Source organism: Cnephaeus nilssonii, assembly GCF_951640355.1.
Source record: "Cnephaeus nilssonii genome assembly, chromosome: 9".
Taxonomy (NCBI): domain Eukaryota; kingdom Metazoa; phylum Chordata; class Mammalia; order Chiroptera; family Vespertilionidae; genus Cnephaeus; species Cnephaeus nilssonii.
This window is the reverse complement of record NC_137080.1, coordinates 38363179-38389418: the sequence shown is the minus strand read 5'-3', so window position 1 is coordinate 38389418 and position 26240 is coordinate 38363179. Positions and strand designations below refer to the sequence as shown.

The following is a 26240-nucleotide window of genomic DNA, read 5'->3' as shown; positions in this document are numbered from 1 at the left end:
TGTCAAATGTTTTTTCTGCATCAATTGATATGACTATGTGATTTTTATCTGTTTATTTATGTGATGTATCACGTTTATTGATTTGTGGATATTGTACCATCCTTGCATCCCCGGAATAAATTCCACTTGGTCATAGTGTATGATCTTTCTAATGCAATGCTGGATCCAATTTGCTATGATTTTTTTTGAGGATTTTAGCATCTATGTTCATCAGAGATATTGGCCTGTAATTCTCTTTCTTTGTAGTGTCCTTATCTGGTAATTCAGGCTTCAAAGAAAGAGCTTGGAAGTATTCCTTCCTCTTGAATTTTTTGAAATAGTCTGAGGAGGATAGGTTTTAGTTCTTCTTTGGATGTTTGGTAAAACTCCCCTGTGAAGCCATATGTTTGCTGAAAGTTTTAGACTATTAGACTTAATAAATGAATTCGGCAATGTAGGAGGATACAAAACTAACGCCCAGAAACCTATGAGTTTTTTTATATACCAATAATGAACGTACAGAAAGAGAAATTAAAAAAAAACAATCCGATTTACCATTGCAACAAAAAAATTAAGATAACTAGGAATAAACTTAAGGAAGTAAAAGATCTGTATTTGGAAAACTACAGGACATTGAAAAAAGAAAGAAGACAAACAAATGGAAGAATATACCATGTTCATGGATTGGTAGAATCAACATCATTAAAATGTCCATACTACCCAAAGCAATCTACAGATTCAATATAAATCCCATTAAAATACCAATGGCATATTTCACAGACCTAGAACAAACTCTCCAAAAATTCATATGGAACACAAAAAGACCCCAAATAGCCGCAGCAATCCTGACAAAGAACAAAGTAGGAGAGATCTCAATACCAGATATCAAGCTATATTACAAAGCCATTTTCCTCAAAACTGCCTGGTACTGGCACAAGAACAGACATACAGACCAATGGAACAGAACAGAGAATCCAAAAATTGACCCAAGCCACTATGCTCAATTAATATTTGACAAAGGAGGCAAGAGCAAACAATGGAGTCAAGACAGTCCCTTCAGTAAATGGTGTTGGGAAAATTGGACAGATACATGTAAAAAAATGAAACTTGACCACCAACTTACACAAAAATAAACTCAAAATGGATAAAGGACTTAAATGTAAGACAGGAAACCATAAAAATCTTAGAGGAAAGCACAGGCAGCAAAATATCCGACATATGTCGTAGCAATATCTTCACCGATACAGCTCCTAGGGCAATGGAAATTAAGGAGAAAATAAACAAATGGGACTACATCAAAATAAAAAGCTTCTGCACAGCAAAAGAAACCATCAACAAAGTAAGAAAACTAATTGCATGGGAGAACATATATGCCAATATTATCTCCAGTAAGGGTTTAATCTCCAAAATTTACAGGGAACTCATACAACTTAACAAAAGGAAGATAAACAATCCAATCAAAAAATGGGCAAAGGATCTAAATAGACACTTTTCGAAAGAGGACATACAGAAGGCCAAGAGACATATGAAAACATGCTCAGTCACTAATCATCCCAGAGATGCAAATCAAAACGACAATGAGGTACCATCTCATATCTGTCAGAATGGCTATCAACAAATCAACAAATGACGTGCTGGTGAGGATGTGGAGAAAAAGAAACCCTCTTGCACTGCTGGTAGGAATGCAGACTGGTGCAGCCACTGTGGAAAACAGTATGGAATTTCCTCAAAAAGTTAAAAATGGAATTCCCATTTGATCCAGTAATCCCACTTCTAGGAATATATCCCAAGAAATCAGAAACACCAATCAGAAAGGATATATGCACCCCTATATTCATAGCAGTACAATTTACAATATCTAAGATTTAGAAACAGCCTAAGTGCCCATCAGAAGACAGATGGATTAAAAAATTGTGATACATCTACACAATGAAATACTATGCTGTTATAAAAAAGAAGGAACTCTTATCATTTACAACAGCATGGATGGGCCTGGAGAGCATTATGCTAAGCGAAACAAGCCAGTTGGAGAAAGATAAATATCACATGATCTTACTCATTTGTGGGATATAATGAACAACATAAACTATGAACAAAAATTAGATCCAGACACAGAGAAACATCGAACTAACTGTCAAACCTCAGAGGGAAGGCAAGGAGGGTGTGGGTGGGGGGGTAAGATATCAACCAAAGGACTTGTATGCATGCATATAAGCATTACCAATGGACACAGACACTAATTGGGTGAGGGCATGTGCTGGGGGTGGGAGTGGCCAGAACGAGGTCAATGGTGGAAAAATAATATTGTAATAGCTATGCATGGGCCGGGGGGGTCAGGGGTACTTGAAATATCAGGGAGACCACTCTGTAAAGTGTATGATTGTCTAACCACTATGTTGTACACCTGAAACTAATACAGAATAATATGGAATGTGAAAAAATAGTAAACAAAATGCTACATAGATTACTATTATATTTTTGCATTCACAATTCATTGCTGGTGATGCCTATTATATACCTGTAGTTGGGTCAGAAATGCAACCCAACTGCAATGTTGTTCTGGGAAAACATTTCATTTTATAAGGAGTATATTGCAGTAAAAAGTAGAGCTCATCCATGAAACATTACAAAATACCGGTCCCACCTGGCCAGTGTGGCTCAGTGGTTGAGCATCAATTCATGTACCAGGAGGTCCCAGTTCTCCCAGTCAAGGCACATGCCTGGGTTTCAGCCTCAAGCCCCAGCAAGGGGGGTGCAGGAGGCAGCCGATCGATTTTGATGTTTCTCTCATTAATGTTTCTCTCGCTCTCTCCCTCTCCCTTCCTCTCTCTCTAAAATCAATAAAAACATATTTTTTTAAAAGAATCAAAATACTGGTCCCATTGGAAGTAATATTTACCAACTATGCCCTGGTGTTATTTCTTGATTTAGAGTTATACTTTAAGGTAGCGGATGCTATTCCTACTTCTCAAATCCAACAAAAACAACAAAATCCAAAAGTACATTTTTATTTGCAGCAAAATTATAAGACAGATGGTACTTTAAAGTAGATATTTAAACTCAATACCTGAAAAACTGAAATGTGATGTTTAATTACAGCTCAAATTTTAAAAAGAAATTTTAAAAAATCAAATATGGCACTGCAATTTCCTTAAGCTACTTTCTTTATTTCAAAGTGTCAAAAAAAACTAAAGATGTTCTTGTACACACGTATGCTATGTGTCTAAGAATTCAGAACTATGCAAAGAATTTTTCAATATGACTAAAAAATGAAATATTTACACCCTTTAGTATAGTACTTAATACATCTCTTTCTGATGCTACTTCTAAAGAGCAATGACTCAACCAGAAAAATAGTAAAGGCTGCCTTTTCTTTTTTAAAGTGCTTATTAGCAAACATTTCCAAAAGCGATGGTTTTTAGAAATACATAATATTCAAAAGTGCTCAGAGTCACTACTTATAGAATCGAATCTGCCATTTTGTACCTTTGCACATGTAAACTGGCTTTATCTGCATTAATGAAAGATTGCTTTCAATGGCCCTCAACTATATGCTTCAAATCATAATAGTGCTATTAGTATCAGCAGCGGGAACAGTAACAACAGAACAAACCCAGCACATTTTTAATGGATCACAGCAGACTAGAAAAACTGTTACAGCTTGTGGATATGTTACATATCCAAAGATGAGCCTTTTCTTTCACTCTGCCTATATGGTAAACATTTAAAAACAAAAACACCTTCTTGTCTCTCTACAGAGTATTTTACAGTACACGAAGATATTAAAATTCTTGTAACATTTAACCAAACTCATTTTAATACAAAGCCTGTTTCCACCAAGAAAGTAAGTAGGAATTAACAAATGAAATACCTAACACTAAAAACCTGAGGGGAAAAATTGTAAACAATTCAGAAATGAAGCTTTTTAAAAAAGATAGAAACATTCTAAATAGAATGTTTTCTGAGAGTGAAATATTTGACTTCATATCAATCATATCATTTTTATCTGATTTAAATAATTTAGAAAAAAATAAGCATCATCTTAACTGCTTTCTATATAAGGCTCATTCTGACTCATGTCCCTAGTATACTAGTAAACCATTTAGTGGTCTTATTGTGAGCATCCCCTCAGGTCCCTGTCTATTGTCTGAATCTTAAGCTTCTTTTTACTCTTCCTGTATCTCCCTTCCAAAAATCCCCATATATTCTAAGAAAATCTCCATTAAAAAGTCACAATTTAAATACAGTGTGATAATGCTACATTTGACTTAAAGTAGTAATAAATTATAAATTGTCAAATAACTTAATGTAATTCACAATGCAAAATCCCTGGTATAAAAAGAATCCATCTTGCCCTGAATATAATAAAGCAGTCCAATGATTTCAAATTACTTATGAAATAAAGGCAAAAATAAGGTGTAAAATAGTATTAAAAAAGTCAAGTAAGAAACCAGTTACCATAAATCTTTTTACAAAGATAAATGTAATGGGTCTTCCCACTTTTAAAAATTATTAGGGAGGTCTATAATTAGTGGTTTCAAAAATGACTTTAAGAAAACTAGAGAATGAATTACTTATTATTTGTAACGTATGACATATTTAATATATATGTAACAATAATACTGCCATGGTAATGTAAATTAATCTTTGGACCTGCTACTTTTTGGCAAGTATATTTTCTTTTTCAAAGTCTTTACTATAACTGATTAATTTTTAAATGTTGGTTTTCAAAAATTTTGCTACTTGAGATATTGTTAATAAGATACCAGAAGTCTCAAATAGTAATATGCCTACAAAATAAAACAAAGATTGTCCTTGCATCTTTTGTTATTATAATAAATACACTTTAAAATAGACAACACTGCTATGCCTGTAAATTAAAAATACCCAAAACCTTAAAAAGGGGGTGGAAAAGGAAAGAAAAATCGAAAATTCTTATTTTTAAAAATAAATCGGAAGTCCTTGAATTTCTTAAGAACTTTATCTTCTTTTGGACCAAGCTGTATCTTTCACCATTCATCCATGGGATATGATGTTAAGTCTCCATTTTGTAGGTTTCAGTTTAAATTTTCTTGAAAGTTTGCAAAGCTGGTACTGGACTTGAAACGTTTGGCTATATAAATCAAAAATATTAAATTTAACTTGAACTTAATTCTCTGAACATGATTATTCATTGTTTTAATGTAAACTATAGTATTTTTTAAAAATATAGTACTCATCTATTAATTTATATTTGAATAAAAATAGGTTCAATCTTCTAAGAATTAAAACCTAAGTCTATTTTTTTCTATCAAACTCAAAAAACATAACTTTGTTAGAAGCAGTACCAAGTAAAACAGACATAATTTATAACATATTGAGCATCACAATCTTAAATATGTAATACAGGTGAAAGTACTCACAAATGGAAGTACTATAAAGTATAATAAAATTACATATTCAAAACTCTAAGTTAGAAATCCAAATATAAATTTCTCTTAAAAGAATTCAGTTCAGCCCTGGCCAGTTTGGCTCAGTAGTTGAGAGAGTCAGCCCAAAGGGTGGAGGGTTAGATTTTTCGGTCAAGGACACGTACCTCGGTTGCAGGTTTGATTCCCAGCCCTGGTGGGAGAGCTTGCGGGAGGCAACCAATTGATGTCTCTCACCTCCATGCTTCTCTCTCTGTCTTTCTCTCTCTCTCTCTCTCTCTCCCTCTCTCTCTCTCTCTCTCTCTCTCTCCCTCCCTCCCTCCCTCCCTCCCTCCATTTCACTCTCTCTAAAAAGTAATGGAAAAAAATACCCTCAGGTGAGGATTAAAAAAATAATAATTCAGTTCATAGGCACAGACAATAGTACGGAGATTACCAGAGGGAAAGAGGGGATAGGGGGTGTTAGAATAGTGTAAAGAGCGGGGGGGGGGGGGGAGAGGGGGGGGGGAAGGAGCCTAACTTTTTTCCCTAAAAAACATTTTCTTTTTATAAACTAAAATTACTGAAAGAGACGCTCTTACTTTCATTCTGATAATAAACAAGCATCTCAAGAGACTTAGAGGCACTTTTCTTCAGCTAAATGGGATCTTCTAGTTAGTGCTTTTTCTGCTCTGCCCTATTTGAAGGGAACCAAGGAAAGGTATTAATTTGAATCGAGCACATGTTATATGTCAAGTAATGTTCTTGCAACTGCAATTTCAATTTGTTCAGAAACGAACTGAGTGTGAGCTATGGTTTATCCTCGCCAGCTGCACTTCCCGGTGCTCTGCCATGGCTCCCGTGGGCCGAAGAGCTGTCTCTGTCTCCCCACTGTGGCCATGTACGTCTTCAACATCTTTGTTGCTTATTCCTCCACTGTTGCCAGCCTTATTCCAGGGAATCTAGCTTTTTCAATTACAGCATCTGAAAGATACTGTATGTTGACTTTTGATCATCTACACTTACAAATTTCTTATACATCTCTTTCATTAGTAAGCATAATTGTGAAATTTGAAGTAAAGAATTGTCTAAGGCTAATAAACTTTTGAGTTCTCAGAGTATATATCATTTTTAAAACAGGCCTAAATTTTTATTTTTAAAATATATTTTTATTGACTTCAGAGAGGAAAGGAGAGGGAGAGAGAGAAACATCAACGATGAAAGAGAATAAATTATTGGCTGCCTCCTGCATGCCCCCTACTGGGAATCAAGCACACAACCTGGGCATGTGTCCTGATTGGGAATCAAGATGTGACCACTTGGTTCATAGGTCAATGCTCAACCACTGAGCCATGCTGGCCAGGCCAGGCCTAAATTTTTAAAATACAGGTTTTTAACTAAATAAATGAACAATTATAAAAAGACACTTACGTAGAATGAGTTTTCGTTTCTTTTGTTCTGAATGAAGAAAGCTACTAAGGTAGAAGACCACAGGTAGAAAAAGGATGAACACAGAAACAGCGATTACAGGCACAGTATCACTGCAAGGGACCGAACAATTGAAAGTTCGACTCCAAAGTTTTCGAGTAATGTTCATCTGGAAAAATAACAAATAATATTACTCTATTTTATATTTGGTTTGTCTTCAATTTCATACAATTATTTGGTTAATAACTAAACAAACACTTAGAATTTAAACTAAATATACATGGTAAAAAAAAAAATCTATGGATCATTGAGTATAATATCTTTTGCCAGGAAATAAGGTGGTTCACAATTAGTCATTGTACAAATTTATATCCATACAAAAGTTTCATATTCTAAGTTCAAAATAATGTCCTAATGTCCAAATAATGTTGACCTTTCACAGAGTTGAAACAGATAACTTGTATCAATAAGAATATCGTAAGACCATGCTTCATTCATTAAAAAAGATTTAAAAGGGTAACTATATGATGTGATAGATGTGTTAATTAACTCGACTATGGGAATCCTTTCACAGTGTATACATGTCAAATCATCACGTTATACACTTTAATTATATTATAATTTTGTCAATTATACCTCAATAAAATGCGGGGAGTGGGGCAGGAAAAATTTTTTTTCCTGTTAACATATGTAATCTCTAATCTTGTTGCAGTATTTTTAGATGAAAATAAAAATATCAACTTTATAGGGCTTCTGTTTATGAAATGCTTAATATTTTATCTGAGGTATATAAAAGGTTCATATTCATGGCAAATATATTTGTTTAAGTACATAATACCCAATGAGTCATGGAAACTTTCTTAGACAATAATATCTTATTTAGTAGCATACAATAGATACAAGTTAGGGGCAGCAATATCTTACTTTCACTGAGCTCTTGATTTCTGTCTGTCTGATAATATAAGGAAACTATCAAATTTAATGTAAAAAACTGTTCTTCTCTGGATTTTGTTTACTTGAGGTACGGTTTACAAATAATACATTATATGTTTACTGTAAGTTTTGCTTATTACAAGAAGCATGTTCTAAAATAGGTGGTCATGTTGATTTCTTGTGTAATTCCACTTATGTCACAGAACCAATATTCATTTTTCTTCTTTATTTTAAAAACAATGAAATAGATTATTGTTTTAAAAACTTCTATTTATTACTTATTGAGAGGCTACAAGAAACCAGGCACTGCCCTAGCCAGTTTTGCTCAGTGGATAGAGCATCAGCCTATGGGACTAAAGGGTCCTGGATTCGATTTTGGTCAAGGGCACATGCCTGGGTTGCAGGCTCAATCCCCAGTAGGGAGCGTGCAGGAGGCAGCCAATCAATGATTCTCTCTCATCACTGATGTTTCTATCTCTCTTTTCCTCTCCCTTCCTCTCTGAAATCAATAAAAATATATATTTAAAAAAGAAAGAAAGAAACCAGGTACTATTCCAGACATTGGTAATAAAGCAGTAAAAAAAACCCACAAAAATCCCCAGGGTGCATCTACTTGAAATGCTTTTTGCCATCCTGAATATTATTGATCCACTATAGTTAACTCTGAGCTGCTATGATAATTCATATTCATCATTCTCAACCATTAAGTTTATCAATTTTGACCCTGAGTTCTCTACATTTAGCCAGTAATTACTCACTTTCCTCTAATGCCTCAATACTCAAGACATCATATTCCCATAAAAAGGCAGGCTATACAATGGCGAAAAAGCTTTTTTGTTGACCATTCATTCCATCGATACATATTACTAAGGGCCTGTTATATGCTAGACCCTGTTCTAAATACTAAACAGAAAACAAAAAGGGGCATGAGGTCCTTTTATCCTCATATGGCCTGTATTTTAGTGGGGGAAGACAGACTATAAATAAGTAAAGAAAATTTTCAGATAGTAATAGATATAAAGAAATAAAGCAATGGGATAGGAACTAATTGAGGAATGGCTTCAGAAACACATGACAGCAAAAGTTCTTGAATCAGCAACACATGAATAAGAAACTGAAATGTAAACACATAACAAAGCCCACACAACTCAGAAAATGATACACATTATCAAACTTAAAAATCAAAATGTATCCAAGTATCAACTCAGTTCTGAAGACCTGATTGATTTCCATTTTAGTTTGACAGATAAGGATATTCTAAAACTTTACTGCTTTATAATTAGTTATTTCTGGTTGAAGACAGAATATGAAGATTCCAATATACCTCTGAAAGGGGTAATAATACTGAAGGCATAGTCAACAACACTGTAAAATATGTATCTTATTAGAAGCAAGTACTTACTGCATCTTCCACATCAATGCATAAATGTGTTCCAGGTTCAGCCTTATTCTCATGTTCATTCCTTTTTTGCATTTCACTGTACATACTACTCAGAGTTTTGTATGCATTGCGACAGTTTTTGCATACTTCTGAATAATTTCTTAACTGCAGAAGACTGTGTATGCTCTCCTAAAATGTCAAAGGCACATGTAATACATACAATAAACATTACGTCTCTTTAATGTAAGCTATTTGCCTTCCTAGAAAACAGGAAATAACAGAGTATGTTAAGTGCTGAGCTATGATGTTGAGCAGGTCACTAAATCACTCTGAGTCTCCGTTTTATCATCTACAATGGAGGACTACACTACCTGTATTATAGGTCCCAAGGATTAGAAACCTGGCATATAAAGCACAAAGCAAAATATTTTGGCACTTTCCAGTTACCTCTAAATTCTGAAAACCACTGCACTACCCTCTGTTAACTGAGGACAACAAAAATTTCCTAAATTATCTTATTATTTTACATTTGCTCTTATGTATCCTACTTTCACCACATAAATAAAATATGAGCTTGCCTGTGCTGACTTCAACAGAGAGGACTTCATTAATGGGAAAGGAAAAGTCACTAAAACTACATCCCACACGATCCTCTTACCCCAAGGTTTATAATCCAGGTCCTTCTACTCAACAAAAAGGGACTAACACCAAAGAATTCTTTAACCTAAAATGAAGGTAATGGATATAACATACAAGATAGTATGTTAGTGAATCTCAGTCTTTTCTACTTAGGACTAATGCTGTGTTTTCTAAAGAGTCAGTTCACTTTATTCTTCACCTTGTGGCCTGGAGAAATGCTATGTTAACTGAATATCAGAATGAAAGAGAAAGGACTAATAAGAGGATTTAACATGATACAGCCCCCATAACGTTAGCCTCACTCACCATCTATCTGACAGAGAAACTAAGACTCTAGTTCTGTCACAAGAAATGGCCCATTGCCTCTTTTTCACAGAACAACTGTGCATTTAGCTAAAAGTGTTCAATCAAAAACTGAGCACAGACCCTTGATGGGAGAGTGTAATTTAGGCATTTATATTAAAATTTTAAATGCACATATATTTTAAAATAGCTATAAAAACCACAAAGGTACTAAAGGAAATCATAAGAGAATTTTAAAAAATAATCTCAAAGTGGGAAAAGGCCTTCTAGTGTGACACAAAATCTGCAAACCATTTAAAAAATTTATAAATCTAACTTTAAAATTTATACATAACAAAAAGCACAATAAAAAGACAAAAAACAGGAGACCCTTTCCCCCTCCCCACGTGGGAGTCTGTTCTGTGGGACTCTCTTTCCCTCTCCCCACATAGGAGTCTGTACTCGTTCTTCAATAAATTTCCATCTTTGCTAAAAAAAAAAAAAAAAAGACAAAAAACAAACTAGGAAAAATATTTGCAACTAACATGCCAGGAGAAATGCTAATTTCCCTAAAATGCATTCATCTGAATACTAATCTCTTAAAGCAAAGAGTTTCTGGGTAAATAGGTTTGATATACAAAATTTACGGTTTCGAGTTTTACAACACACATTACTCCACTATAATTGTGAAGTCCTGTAGTAAAGCATTTCCCAACCGTATTAGTACAAAGGCCATCTACTAACATCTTTCAGAACACAATTTTTATCATTGTCAGGAAAATTCATAATTCTGTGTTATCATGAGGAAATCATACATATCTATATCCTAAATATGTTTACATCTACTTGTGAGGATTATTTACTTGTTAAGGGAGTTTCAAAACTATAATTTTATCAGAGTTCTAATCTCATCCTCACCCCCATCAAGGAGGTTCCAATACCAACATTCAGGGATCAGAGTAGGACAAACTGAAAACCACTAGGGCAGGTTTCTTGAAGGCTACCTTTTATATTATTAATTCAATACTCAAAGTTACCAACTAAACAGTGCCTTTTTAAGTAGGTAAAATATATGTAAGTGAATACTGACGCAAAGAATAAGCTTCCTATAGACACACAGAATCGTATGCATTGCAAAATACTGTACTGCACAATGTCAAAGTCAATTACTGTCCAATAGAACAACATTACGTTTAAGTTAAACAATCACACGACTCAGTTAATGTGTTCATGTTCATTATCTCACTGGATCCTCACTACAAAATACTTGAAGGTAGGCTGGGTAGATCTTGCTATCCCCGAGGTAGAAAAAAGAAAACTAAAGTTTCTGTGATTTGCCTAAGGGCTAGTAATGGAAGAACTTAGCAGACATCTAGGTCCACTGTATTGTGTGTATAGACTAATGCCATAAGAGTTGGAATTATTTTTTATTCATTTTAATTTCAAGTATCAGATATAAAATACCTGAAGGTTATGCTCAAAGCAGGTCAAGGTGTTATTAAATTGATTGAAGAAGTTTAACGTGCTAATTGATAATTCTTCACTTTTGTTCGTTAAGCAATCTGTCAAAAAAAATGCAAAAAAGTATATTAATATATCTCAAGCAACAATTATATATTGCCATTTCTCTCCCTCAAGCTATCATCTTGTTTCACACTATAATAATTCTTTTTAAACAAGCTTAAAGTGTTCCATATAAGGGAGTTTCCCATATACATAAAGTTTACCCCTTTTAGTTTCCAAAAGTTATCTTACCTAATAATAGACAAACATGTAAATTGACCGTACCTCCGCTCCGCCCACAGCCAATCAGAGTGAGTATGCAAATTAGAAGGCCAAAGATAGTGGCTGTCCAGGTGCGGAGTGGAGTGGCCAGGTGGGGCAGGACGCCTGCTATGAGAGGGAGGGCAGGGGGCGAAGGGATCTACAGGAACAGAGTGCCACAGCAAAGACAAGACTGCAGACTCTGGAGTCTGCCTGGAAGACGGCAGACTCTGGCCAGAGTCTGCAGCGAAGACGAAGATGGCAGACTCTAGCCGGAGCGAAGGCCTGGGTCCCGGGTGCCGGAGGAAAACCGGTGGTGGAAGCCAAGGGAAGGAAGGCCTATTGCACAAATCTCTTTGTGCAACAAGCCTCTAGTTTTTTATATAATAACCATTTTCATGAAAATCTTAAAATAATCCCATATTCTTTCTTTATAAAAAACAATATACCAATCAATTTTTGTCAGCGCAACATCTTAATTATGACCATCCGTTATCAAATGCTGCCTTAGTAGGAGGATTTAGTCCTGTTTAGGCATAAGACTGTTTATCCTAAAAATTAATTTTACCTAAATTCATCTCCTTTTTTATCCTTTTCTGTATCTAATTTAGTAGGTCTGTGTCTCATCGTCACTAGTGGGTCATTTGTTGCATCTAACATGGTAACATTTTTTCATATGCCCTTTGGGAGAACAGAAACAAGCTGGTGGGAATTTTGCCTGAAATACTGATAAAGAGGCTTCAAGTAAAACATGGGGGAGAAAAAATATACCTAACTGTTTACATGTTTTAAAAAATCTCACACAAATGATATTCCTCTGCAACTTGCTTCCCTTGCTTAGCATTAGCTCAAGTTCATTCCTTTTAATTGTGTTCTATGTTGAATGTAGCCCAATTTACCTATTCTCCCTTCTTCAATAAACCTATTCTTTACCCTCACTTTGCTTTTACCTCTCCGTGTTCTCAGTTTACCCTCTCATCTGGTAGGTTCAAGTGCCTAGCTTCACATCCTAGAACTCATGGTCAGCAGTTTCAATTTCACCCCTCCTAGAATCCTGATCCTCTTTGTGTTGCACATACAAACATTTTCAACCCTGGACAGACGCCATTTACTTTCTTAACTCTAATTCTGGTTGTAGAATATTATTTTAGAAAATTCTAAAGTTACAGTAAACTTCTAATTCACAATTCAAATTCTAATTCACAAAACAATCCTTATAGATGCACTACCAATTACTCTACAAAGGATGTTCCCACTGTTTTCTATTCTGTAGCAATCAACCCCACTCTTGCCCCCCTTAATTTTAACTGGTAGCTGTATTATATACCCCCTCAGGGCCACCTATTATGATAGCTCTCAACTGGGAATGGAGAGACAGGATAGGAGGCTATTGCAATTATCCAAGAGAAAGGTGGCAATGCAAATGAAAGAATTCAATGGATAATAGAGACTGAGTAGGCAGTGAAGGGGACCAGACTATGCCACCTCAAAATAAGCCTCTATAGCATATGGATTATTTTGAGCTAAAGGCCATTGATAACCAGCAGATGCAAGAAAACTCTAAAAGCAGGGCACAAGTTTTTATTTTGTAAATATTTATAAAGGAAATTTCCATTTGCAAAGATGTTTGCCTATCATGTAAAAGGAAGAAGAGGACTCAACAACTCTTACCAATGGAGAGGCACCAACTTCAATCTCTGTAACGAGCCTTACTATACAACCCTTGTTTACCATACCTTTCCTGGTCACCCTCCCATAACTTGTCTCCTCCACCCAGAAGCCCCAAGTCCCTTTTCTTTCATTAGCGTAAGATGGCATATAAACCCAAACTCTAACCATCCCTTTGGGTTACTCATCATTGGGGGCTCCCATGTATACCAGTGCAATACATATGTTAAAAACTTCTGTTTGTTTTTCTCTTGTTAACCTGTCTTTGGCCAGTCTAATTTACAAAGTCTCAACCAGAAAACCTAAAACAGAGGAAAAAGATGTTTTCCTTCCCTACAGTAGACACTAGGATATGACACACTATGAGATATGCATGTAGTATGATAAACAACAATCATTACAATGAAAGCTAACATTAACTGAGTACTTGTGCTATGCTTGTTCTTTAAACACTTTTTTCCGCCCATTTCATTCTTACAACAATCCCATGAGGCAAGAACTATCACTATCTCCATTTTCTAAATAAGGAACTGGGGCTTAGAGGAATTAAGGAAGTTGCCCAAAGTCACAAAACTGTTAAGTGAAAACTTGAAATTTCTACTCAGTCTGATTCCTGAGCCTGCACCTTCAAACACTAAAAAATAATTAAATATTTACATAGAAATTCTAACCATTAAAGTTCAATACTCAGAGTCAAAAAAAAATACCTGCCACCACTCCTCCCTCCACTGCCCATAGATGTATTACACCATGCAGAGATTCGGTCACTACCAAATGATCAGTGTTGGTGCCTGAGATACAAACCTAAACCTGGTGAATGGGTCATCGATAGCAATTAAGACTTCTTTGTGCAAATTTTAAAGACATCCCCTGTGGGTAAACTAATTACCAAACAAACACACACACACACACACACACACACACACACACACACACACACACACACACCAACACTCCTGCTTCCAGAGGCTGAGCTGGAATTGGGCCCCGTTCACCCCTCACACAATCCCCCAGGTACACGGGTTGGTCTGCACCTTGTGTAATAAGGCCCTGCTAGTGAACCTATTTCTACAGTCTTTCCTTCTCTCAGCTCACTTACTCTCTCTATATTCCCTGCAGCTTTTTCTTCTCAAGAATGTGAATTTCTTTCTAACTGTTCACATTATCATTTAAAAATCTGAGGGATCACTTCATAAATTAGCAAATAGCCAGAGAAACAAAGTGGCACACTGGGGAATCATACATCAAATTAGTAAGGCATTGAAATATAAAATATACCTTCCAGACCCTCAATTAAGTATCTTCTTAATTATGCCACATTTTCTTTACTATTTAAAAATTTTACTCCATCCGTCAGCTTTCAGAAAGTTCACATACTGAATTCTTTAAAATATAACATAAGCCCCCCCCCTTAATTCTGGTTTAACGTCATCACAAAGTTGCCTTGAATCATTTTAAGCATGAGGCAGAGTACATATAAATAAAAAGAAACACAATAACAAATATGCAGAATATTAGTATATTGGGCAAACCAGATTGAACAGGTTTTCCTGTACAGGGAATACAATTGCATCCATGGCAATTGTACATCTGTGTTATAATGAGCCATGCCATGGCAACTGACATACATAATATAGGGATAGATGAGTGTGTGTCCATCCTGTGTTGCCTACAAAAGTAGTACATGAATAATTGAGAGCAATGCTAATTTCTTCCAACAAAGTATGTAAATTTCTTTATAAAAAAGTAATTTGTAGAATTAAAAAAGGCAAACAAAAGAAAAAAGTGATTTACAAAGGAAGCTCTCTGAACAAAGAAGTTAATCTCTTCTATTTCACTGACAGCCATTCCTCTTCCCTTAAAATAACTGGAACATTAAATAAAAGCTAGTTATATAGACTGGACATCTTGTTATATACTGTATTAATGCAGTATCATCAAATGTTTTAGTGATCATTAAACAGTGGCATTATACAGCATAAAGAATTTCATTTATATAATGAGGCTAAAAATGTCTTCATTATTAAAGAGCCCTGACTTTCTGATTTAAAATAAAGGAACTCCAGGAAAATTCCTTTTATCCTTTTATAGGAACTGGGAACATGAAGTTATAAACAGTGAGAGGCTATATATTTTAATTATTAAGTTAAGGAATATTAATGATAATAAAGCTTCCTATAAGCACTAAATGAAGTGGTCATTATAAATTTTCCTCATCTCAGATAATCAATGCAGCCTCATCAAGGTCACATTAGCATAGCTTCTTTCTCAGTGAGGGTTGAAGCATCAGCTCAAAAGGCATTCTTAAAGATGTTAACAATTCAAGTGAAGACCTTCATGGAAACCTACTGAATTATCATAGTAGGAATTATACATCTTTCGTAAAGTATTTGGCATCTAATAGGAATTTGTATAAAGATATCTGCTGTTTTTCAAAACTAGTTTTATAGGAAACAATAGAGACAATCACCAATTTCTGAAAAACAGGGCAAGCTTCAGAAAATATGGTATAAACTAAGGAAACTTTGTACCTGGACAACGTAAGTTTAATAAGTATGAAAACTAAGACATTTTAAATTATAAGATACAGATGAGTGAGTCTAGTGCTTAGTATATATATTACCATATAGATAAAATATGGGGAAAAGAGGTCCTGGTTAATTGACCTTCAGGTTAACCATTAAGTTTTATTATTGATTTTTAAAGAATCAAGATATAATATGTGAAGGGTATCAGAATATACCTTTCTAAAATATACCTCTTTGCCCTGGCCGGCTTGGCTCAGTGGATAGAGCGTCAGCCTGCGGACTGAGGGGTCCCAGGTTCGATTCCGGCCAAGGGCACATGCCTGGGTTGCGGGCTCGATCCCCAGTGGGGGGGTGTGCAGGAGGCAGCCGGTCAATGATTCTCTCTCATCATTGATGTTTCTATCTCTCTCTCCTTTCCCTTCCTCTCTGAAATCAATAAAGAAATATATTTTTTTTAAAAATACACATAAAATATACCTCTTTGCCATAAGAATTATTTTGAGCTGAAGGTACTTAAAACAGCAGATGCAGAGAGAACCTTTTTGTGATTCCCCTTATTTGCCTAAAGACAGATCCTCCAAAAGAAACTCAATTGTCATAAATCCCTTCCCTGGGAGTTTGATCAACTTGGGGAAGATTGACACTTATCACCAGAAAGGAAATCAATGGAAGAGAATCAAGAGTCCAGAAATAAACCCTGACATACAGTCAACTGTGAGCTGAACACATAAAAACAGAGAGGAGAATGGTGATTGCCAGGGGTTGGGGGTGGGAGAAATGGGGAGATGTTGGTCAAAGGATACAAGCTTCCAGTTATGAGAAAGTTTTGGGAATCTGATGTAGTAATTATAGTTAACAATACTGGATTAAGTACTTGAAAGTTGCTAAGAGATTAAATCTTAAATGTTCTCACCACAAAAAAGAAATGGTAATTATGTCATGTGATGGAGGTGTAACATAACACTACAGTGGTAATCATTTGCAACATATAAGTGTATCAAATCAACACATTATATACCTTAAACTTACACAATGTTATATGTCAATTATATCTCAATAAAGTTGAAAGAGAAAAATACCAAAGAACGAAAACACTTAACCATAAAACAATCCATGGTCTCATCAAATCTGGTCATTCTGCTAGTTATTCAACTGTCACATGCATCAGACAACCAAGAAGCATCTCAATAACAAAACTATCCTTATGTCCACAATGCACTTCTGATAACAGCTTCAAAGTTCTGCACAGGAGAATTAGTAGATATATTTTCTTTACTTCTTAGCAGTCATTTTCCACAAGAACTAGTTTCCATATTATTTGTAATGTGAATTGAAAGAGTTGAGCTCTTCCTGGAATATATAGAAACACTCTCACAAATGAAGATTTTATAAATACAAATTTCCCTTACAAAATGTTACTTCTACTATTTTCAGAGTTTCTCCTGTTTCTGCTGTTTCTCAAAATAATTAGCTCAAAATAATCCTTATGCCAAAGGGGCATATTTTGGGGTGGCATGATCTGGTCTCTTTTTTTTTTTTTTAATATATTTTATTGATTTTTTACAGAGAGGAAGAGAGAGGGATAGAGAGTTAGAAACATCAATGAGAGAGAAACATCGATCAGCTGCCTCTTGCACACCCCCTACTGGGGATGTGCCCGCAACTAAGGTACATGCCCTTGACCGGAATCGAACCTGGGACCCTTGAGTCCGCAGGCCGACGCTCTATCCACTGAGCCAAACCGGTTTCGGCTGATCTGGTCTCTTATAGTTATATTTTGGGGTAGTATATTTTGGTCCCCTACAATACAAAATGACAACATCCTAGAAAAACTTCTGATTGGGCACAATTTGTTTAAAATTAGTGTGATATGATTGCCTTCTTCCATTACATTAAAAGAATAAATATCCCTTGTATTCTTTTTTTTCCTAACTTTTTTTTATTGTTTAAAGTATTACAAATAGTAGTACATATGTTTCATCTTTTTTTTTCCCAATTGACCTTCCCCCAGCCTTCCCTACCCCCCAGCACATGCCCTCACCCTCCTCCCAGTGTCTTGCGTCCATGGGTTATGCTTACATGCACGCATACAAGTCCTTCGGTTGATCTCTTACCCCCGCAAACCCTCCTTGTATTCTTTTCCATATTTCTTTTTCAATCATTTTTCAATTATAGTTGACATACATTATACCTTCAGGTGTTCGCCCCAATGATTAGACATTATATAACTTTCTAAGTGATTGATCAACCTGATAAATCTCATACCCATCTGACACCAGGCAGAGTTATTAGGATACTATTGACTATATTCCCTGTGCTGTACTTTACATCCCCATGACTGTTCTGTAACAACCAATTTGTTCTTCTTAATCCCTTCACCTTTTTCACCCATCCCTTCAACCCCCTTCCCATCTGGTAGCTGTTAAAATGTTCTCTGTATCTATGAGTCTGTTTCTGTTCGGCTTCGGCTTCTTCATTTTTTTTTTTTTAGATTCATTTGTTAATAAATATGTATTTATTGCCATTTTATTGTTCATATTTTTATATATATTTTTCTTCTTCTTAAAGTAAACTCTATAACATTTCATGTAATACTGGTTTTATGTTGATGAACTCCAGCTTTTCCTTGTTGGGTTATTCTTTTACATATTTCTATAGGCAAATGATTTCATAAACAATGGCTAGATATGTAAGAAATGGGTTTTCTTTTATGTACAAAGGTAAAGAGAAGACTTTAGCATCTTTCAGTAATATCATAATTATTACTAAACAGTTAACATTTCTTGAACATTAACTATGTGTCAGGTACTGAGTTAAGTACTTTACACAAATGATCTCATTTAATCCTCAAGACAATGGTATAACGTAGGTTCCATTATTACCATCAATTTAAAGATAAGGAAACTGAAATCCCAAGAGGCAAAGTTACACGCCCAAAGTCTGGCAGCTAGTACGTTATGGCTAATAAGTGCCAAAATTTAGAATCAAACCCAGATCTCTCTGACTGCAAAGCTCATGCTGGTAACTGCTACTTTTCTGCCTTTCAGTATGTGCCCAAGTGGTTCCCATTAATAAACCCCAATTCCAATCACAGTTCATTAAACATAGTAATAAAAAGTATTCCATAGATTCAAAGATTTCAAGGTTCATTAAAATCTAACTCTATATTATTGAACTGTAACTGCAACATGAACATGAAAGAATTACTTACTTGCACAATTTGCCTTCTGCCATGTGGAATTAAAGAACTCAGACAGAATCACAACTATTTGCATTCTATCTGCCATTAAGAGACTTCTGGCACAACTGTGACTCTCTGAAGTATTCTGTAACAAAAAAGAAAAGAAAAATACAACGTGAGTATTTTTAAGAGCTTCCAAACAACTTGAGACCAAAAAAACAAAGAAACACCTTTTAAAATTAAAATATTTATTCTAAGCATTTTAACATTTTATTTGATATATTCAAGTAATGTCATTAATAATAACAATTGTAATTAAACAATAGCAGCTAACATTTGTTGATACCAGGTTCATTTGCAAGGGAAGAAAATCTTTGTTCTTAAATAAGTGTCAACAATTTAGGCCCAAATTGCATGCATGTCATATTTCTTAACTTTTTGTGCATAGGAAAAAATTCTGGCAAGTTGTTCACAAAATGTAGCAGTGGTTATGTGGGCAGAATGGAAATATGCTGATTTTTTTTTTTTTTTTTGCCTCTTTCACACTGTCTAAATTTTTCTACAATGAATATATATTATTTACATAACTTTTTTACTCTGGTGGATAAATTATCACAAAACATTTAGTTTCATCTTCTAGGTGATTTTTGGTTCAAAATCTTATAATCCACAAGAAAATGTGACACATCCAGTTTGTACCCAAAGTTTAAACCCAGATAAAAAAATATGCTTTCTTCCCACAGATCACTTTAATAACGAAATTCACGCTATGCAAATAATAAGTCCAAGTTCCTAAATTATTTGATCATTATATATTTCCCTTCCTTTTTGCCCCAAGCAAGGAACTGAGTCCTGATGACCCTTCATTTTTTCAAAGTTAATGAACTCCTAGTACTTACTAAACACTATAAAAATCCTGGTGTTTTGAGGATACAAAAGTATAAGGGAATGCCATCAGCACTAGGCTTCAAGAACCTCCCCAGATACATAAAGATAAGGGATTAAATAGTGTGATAAGTAATAAAAGAGAAAGACTGATAACTCTAGAAAAGAATTGATCGACCATGTGGGGATGAGAAAAGAGGGAAGGACATAAGGGCAGAATTCTTGCTTTGAAATCCTATATAATAAAAGCCTAATATGCTAAGTGTCCAACCGTTCAACCAATTGCTATGACACACACTGACCACCAGGGGAAGATGCTCCAACCAGTAGATTAGCTTGCTGCTGGGGTCTGGCCCATCGGGACTGGGCAAGATGAGCAGGACACGCCCTGGAGCCCTCCTGTGGTCCCTCCCCGGCCCAGATCGTGCAACAGAGGGGTCTCTTGGCCTGGCCTGTACCCTCTCGCAATCCAGGACCCCTTGAGGGATGTTGGAGAGCCGGTTTTGGCCTGATCCCCACAGGCCAGGCTGAGGGACCCCACCGGTGCACGAATCCATGCACCAGGCCTCTAGTATCTAATGTTTATTTTAGTATGGTTACCCTCGCTGAGGCTTAGTTTTGCCATCTCATTAAAAGATACATCCAAATAAATGCTTGCTTTTAAAATAGTGAATTAAAGAAAGCATTTTAAAAGCTCCTTTATTGAAACTGCTTTCAGAGCAATATCAGCCATAGAAGAAAATTTCTATTATCACTTCTTAAATATTACAACATAGCCTAAGGAGTCAGACAAGTCTCAGTCACTAGCTGACAATCTTGAGCAGCTGCGGTAACCTCTCAGAGGTTCAGTTTCATAATCATGAGTCTTACATAACATACGTTAATCACTTGACACCTAGTAAGTAACTGATATATGCTCTCTCACCTAGCTACCTTGCTGCCAACCTGAAATGCTCTAGGTGGGTATAGTTGGCTAGGTGTAATCAGTTACATGAGTTGAAGCTTCATAAGCAGATGCCTGGCTATTTAAAAAATCAATACAGCCTTAGCTGGTTTGGCTCAGTGGATAGAGCGTCAGTCCTTGGACTTAAGGGTCCCGGGTTAGATTCTGGTCAAGGGCACGTACCTTGGTTGCAGGCTCAATCCCTGGCCCTGGTTGGGACTCGTGTGGGAGGCAACCAATCAATGTGTCTCTCTCACATTAATGTTTCTCTCTGTCTCTCCCTCTCCCTTCCACTCTCTCTAAAAATCAATGGAAAAATATCCTCGGGTGAGGATTAGTAACAACAAAGAAATTAATATAGCCCTGTTGGTGTGGCTCAGTGGTTGAGTGTTGACCCATGAACCAGGAGGTCACAGTTTGATTCAGGGTTAGGGCATATGCCCAGGGTTGTGGGCCCTATCCCCAGTAGGAGGCACGCAGGAGGCAGTTGATCAATGATTCTCTCTCATCACTGATGTTTCTATCTCTCTCTCCCTCTTCCTTCCTCTCTCTAAAATCAATAAAAACATATATTTTTTAAATCCATACAGCTTAGTCTGTATAAGGGGCCAATGTGTGGGATAGTTCAGTTGAGGAAGAATCTGTGTAGTTGGGAGAAATTAGGAAGTGAGATTTGAACTAAGCCCTATACTGAAAAAATAAAGAGGATTCTAAATTAGGAGAATAAAATGATCAATGGTGAAAATGGAATGATTACATGGTATTCAGGAAGTATGCAGTAGGCTAATATAGCTACCGTATTTTCCGGCGTATAAGACGACTGGGCGTATAAGACGACCCCCAACTTTTCCAGTTAAAATATAGAGTTTGGGATATACTCGCCATATAAGACTACCCCTCTTCCAACGCACACCAAATAAAAATTAAAAAAACATCAGATTTGATTTCAATATGGTAATTTTAATTCAAATGCTTATGACATGCAGGTACTTAGGAGGAAAACTGTCACTTATAAACATAAGGCTGTTTGTCATCAAACATGTAAACATAAAACAGTGCAAGTGGATTAAACTTTTCCTAATTCACTCTAAAGCTGAAAGGAAGGATAAGACAATAAACCCATGGGAGCTGCCATGCTGTTTGTTTTCTAAGCTGTCAACCAAACTGGAACTGATGATGATAGGAGGAAGATAACAAACAACAGAGAGAGAGCAAGTGCCAGGCAAGTCCCTGGCGAGTTAGCAACGCTGCTTCACTGCAGTCCTCAGGAGCGAGATCTGAGAGGCAGAGAAGGAGGTATGGTAATAGGATACAAGGGCAGGCCAGACAGGTGAAAGAGGCATGTTTTTCTGGGCACAGCTCTCTCTTTTTTCCATACCCCGGGAGTCCTGGACGCCTGCAGCTTGCTCCGCCCTTCACTTACACCTTCCCAGTGAGGCGCCCCCTCACCTTGTCATCCCGACCGAGTTAAGTCACTTCTTTCCACGAATCCTGGTGAGTGGATTTTCTTCTACCGTACTTGTACAGTGCCGCCCTTGCTGCTTTCATACGGTCGCCGCATACAGTGGGGGGGAGGGGGGGCTCAAAAACGGCCGCAGCTGCATCTCCATTCATTTCAATGGAGCCGGATGGAGACGGTATGTGGCACAAAAAGGAGCCGATCGGAGACACTTGCGGTCTCCATCCGGCTCCATTGAAATGAATGGAGTGCGGCCGTTTTTGAGCTCCCCCCACCGTATGCAGCAACTGCAGATTCTCCAGTCTGGCTTGGAAGTTTCAGCACCCGCCCTATAAGACGACACCCCGGTGTATAAGACGACCCCCAACTTTTGAGAAGATTTTCCTGGGTTAGAAAGACGTCTTATACGCTGGAAAATACAGTAAATGGAGTAGAGACAGCTGAGGGTCAATTTAGGGAAAGGTTATGAAGAGTCTTGAGGGTCAAGAGATTCAGACAATGAGAAATTCAAAAAAAAATTTGCGGACAGTGACATGAAAAGCAGAGTTTGGAGAACATAGGTCTCTAGGTTATAATATGTAGGGTGAGGAGGCAGAGAACATTTCCATAGTTCAGATATGATGAAAAGATGGTGGCAACCATGGAAATGGAAGGGAAGTGATGAATAATCCCAATGATAATGATGTACTCACTGAGAATCATTATGATGTAATGATTCTCAATGCTCCAAATGCATGACTTACTTAATCCTTATAACAACTCTATGTAGTGGTATCCTTCTGAATTCAAACCCAGCCTCTTCCACTACATGGCTTTGGATAAGTTACATAATCACTCTGAGGCTGTTTCTTAAACCTTAATATCCATCTATATATGCCTAGGTTCCTCATCTGAACAGAGATTCCTTTGGGAAGGAAACTTTGTATTATATCTTTATATTCCCAACACCTAGTAAGTGACCAAAAAACACTGGCCCTTAGTTTGTATTTAAAAATATTAATACTCAAATACTCATAACCACTTAGCAGAACCCTAACCACAATAAACCCAACCATCCATTTTCATCATGCCCGTTTGGCAAAAAGTAAACAACCAAGCAGATTATTTGCATTATAAATCCATAATCCCAAACTGCACTAGAAAAGTCTAGAATGAGTTGGAGAGGAAATGCAGATTGGGGAAAGGGTTTTCTGCCTTTTCTCATCTCTTTACCCTCTTCCTTTCACACAAGGGTGAGGCGAGCCGGGTGCCCAGGTCACTGGTGGAATCTGAGAGGCACAAAGGAGAAGGAAGTGTTTGCCACCTCCACACTGGGAAGGGCAATTCATGCGGAAATATGTACAGATTGTGTGATGCCCTAATATTGTACTAGAGTTTGCAGTAATTATTTAACCTGGTCTTAATTCCACAGTATCTGCACAAATGAAAAAAGCTTTTGCTGCCTTAAAAGACCCAAGCTTTGCATCATGATCACAGTCATTCTGGCCATAAAACAACTCACCTTTGCTCAAAACAGAATATGATGCCATATAATACCCTATTTACGGGGATAAGTCTTGGGGGCTTTATTTTTAAATCATAGTGAGATATATATATATATATCCCCCTTGCCATACCCAGTAGAAGTATGCCTGAAAAATATTGCATGTAAACCTAAATTTATTTAAACTACTTTGAAAACTAGCTCTTTACAGAAAGATTGACCGCAGGGTTTATTTAATGCAATAAATCCCCTCTTTATATTAAAAAATAGATTTTATGTTAAGTGATATCAGGCTGACTTAAAACAAGATGTAACTATATACAAGTACGTATTTTTCCAAACCAACTACGATTTATGAAATAATTCCAACCACATTTTCATGAGACTACTTGTGCTCTCAATACCAGAGAAACTTCCCCACTCCACAATCCGTTATTCATGTTTTTCCTTTACAAGGCATATCCGACCCACACCTCGTGACTCCCACCAGCCCTTGCCACTCTAATCCTTTCCGACTCTAGATCTTTAATATAAGGTTCCTAGGAACAGGAAGGTATCTTCTGTGTCTTTTTGTTGTTATTAATCCTCACGCGAGGATATTTTTCCCATTGATTCTTAGAGAGAGTGGAAGGGAGGGAGGAGGGACGAGAGCTAGAGACATCGATGGGTTTCCTCTTGTGCACGCCTCGACCTCAGGTCGGGATCGGGCCTGCAACCCAGGTACATGCCCTGGACAGGGAATCGAACCCAGATCCTTCGGTCAGCGGGCCAAGGCTCTACCAACCGCTCTAACCACCGAGCCAAACAAGCCAGGGCTTTCTTTTTTTAAGTCCTTTATAGCACCACATGACCAGAAAAGCTCTAAGGGTACCAAGAATGGGAGGTAAATTTACTGTTTTCTAAAATTTTAGCTCCCATTTACTAAGAACAATTACTATGTGCCAATATTCTAACAGTTCTTTTTATCCCCATCTTACAGGTGAGAAAACAAGCACAAAGAATGCAACTTGCGCGGAGGACAGGGCTAATAAGAGGAGGAAACTGAGACTCTAAAACAATACAAGGACAAACTTCTATAAAGTGGGGGGGTCTGAACAATTCTGGCTACAAACTCCAAGCTCCTAACCACTACAGCTTCCCCACTCCACTTCGGATTTCAGGGGAGGCGGGGTCCTTCCTGGGGACTCCAGGTGCAAATGGGAAGCTGTGGCGGAGTTTGGGGAAGGGAGTAAAGGAGGAGAAGGAAAGGAAAAAGCTCGGGTGAGGGGTGGAGGAGCCTCAAGAGAACTAGTGATATCTGTCTGTACACAGTATGTACCAAGAGGATGCCCAACAGCAGCTACGGAGGCAAAAATTCAAGCCCAAGCCCTAAAACGCCATCCACTTTTTTGATGCTCAAACTCGACAGTCCTAGTCCAACCCCTTTTTCTCACAGATGGGAAAACTGAGCCCCGCCCCCAACCCCCGAGGTAGCCTCATCCCGCCCTCCTTTGCCCACCCTCACGCCAGAGGTCCCAGTGTGCTCCCCTACATACCCCCACGGCTCGGCTGATGTTGTCCATCTTGCTGGCCACCTGTTGGAAGAGGGGGTAGCAGGTCTGGCAGAGGCGCACCGGCCGGGCGCCGCGCACCAGACACCCCGTCAGCTCCGCGCTGCTGTTGGCGAAGTCCAGCAGCAGGTCCCGGCACTCGGGATCCAGATCTGGCAGGTCCGGGGGCAGGGACTGCGGCCCTAGCCTTCCTCCCCGCAGCAGGGTCAGAGACAAGTCCTCCACTTCCAGCAACTGCTGCTCCGACAGGAGGTCGTACAGGACCCTGCGGGGGCTGCCGTCCACGGCGAGCGTGCCCAGAGCCAGCCCCGACCACAGCAGCGGCACCAGCAGCAGCCCCGGCAGCGGCAACGAACTCCGCCGCGGAACCGTCGCGTCGGGATCCATCGCGGGGTTCCCCCACCCCAGGGCGCTCGCCGCCGACGCTCCACTCCGAGCCGGCGCCGCCGACCGCCGCTGCTTCCGGTTTCCTTGGGCGCAGGCCGCGAGTGGGGTCACGAGGTGCGCGCGTCATAGCCCCGCCCCCGGCGCGCGGCGCCCCGCCCCATTGGCTGCCCGGAACCTCTCGCAGCCCCGCGGGCCGGCGCGCGGGCAGCAGTGCGCACGCTCGGGAGGCCTTGCGCCCCCTGCAGGCGTCGTGCGGCTGACAGAGGGGTGTGCAAGGCCCGCGAGCCGAACTCCCCCCGCCCTGAGAAGACGGGTTTCCACCGCTTTTGAACAATTAAATCTCGGGGGTTTGGGAGGAAGGGG

At 37.9% G+C, this 26240-nt stretch overlaps 1 protein-coding gene across 1 annotated transcript; it reads right to left on the bottom strand.

Moving 5' to 3' along the window:
* Positions 1-2971: 2971 nt before the first annotated feature.
* Positions 2972-25965, bottom strand: OSTM1 (osteoclastogenesis associated transmembrane protein 1). Its single transcript, XM_079780840.1, has 6 exons — positions 25476-25965; positions 19201-19315; positions 11494-11591; positions 9130-9297; positions 6798-6963; positions 2972-5092 (listed from the first exon to the last, which is right to left on the bottom strand). The coding sequence occupies exons 1-6, from the start codon at positions 25875-25877 to the stop codon at positions 5037-5039; spliced, it is 1005 nt and encodes a 334-aa protein (XP_079636966.1). The 5' UTR covers positions 25878-25965; the 3' UTR covers positions 2972-5036.
* Positions 25966-26240: the final 275 nt, after the last annotated feature.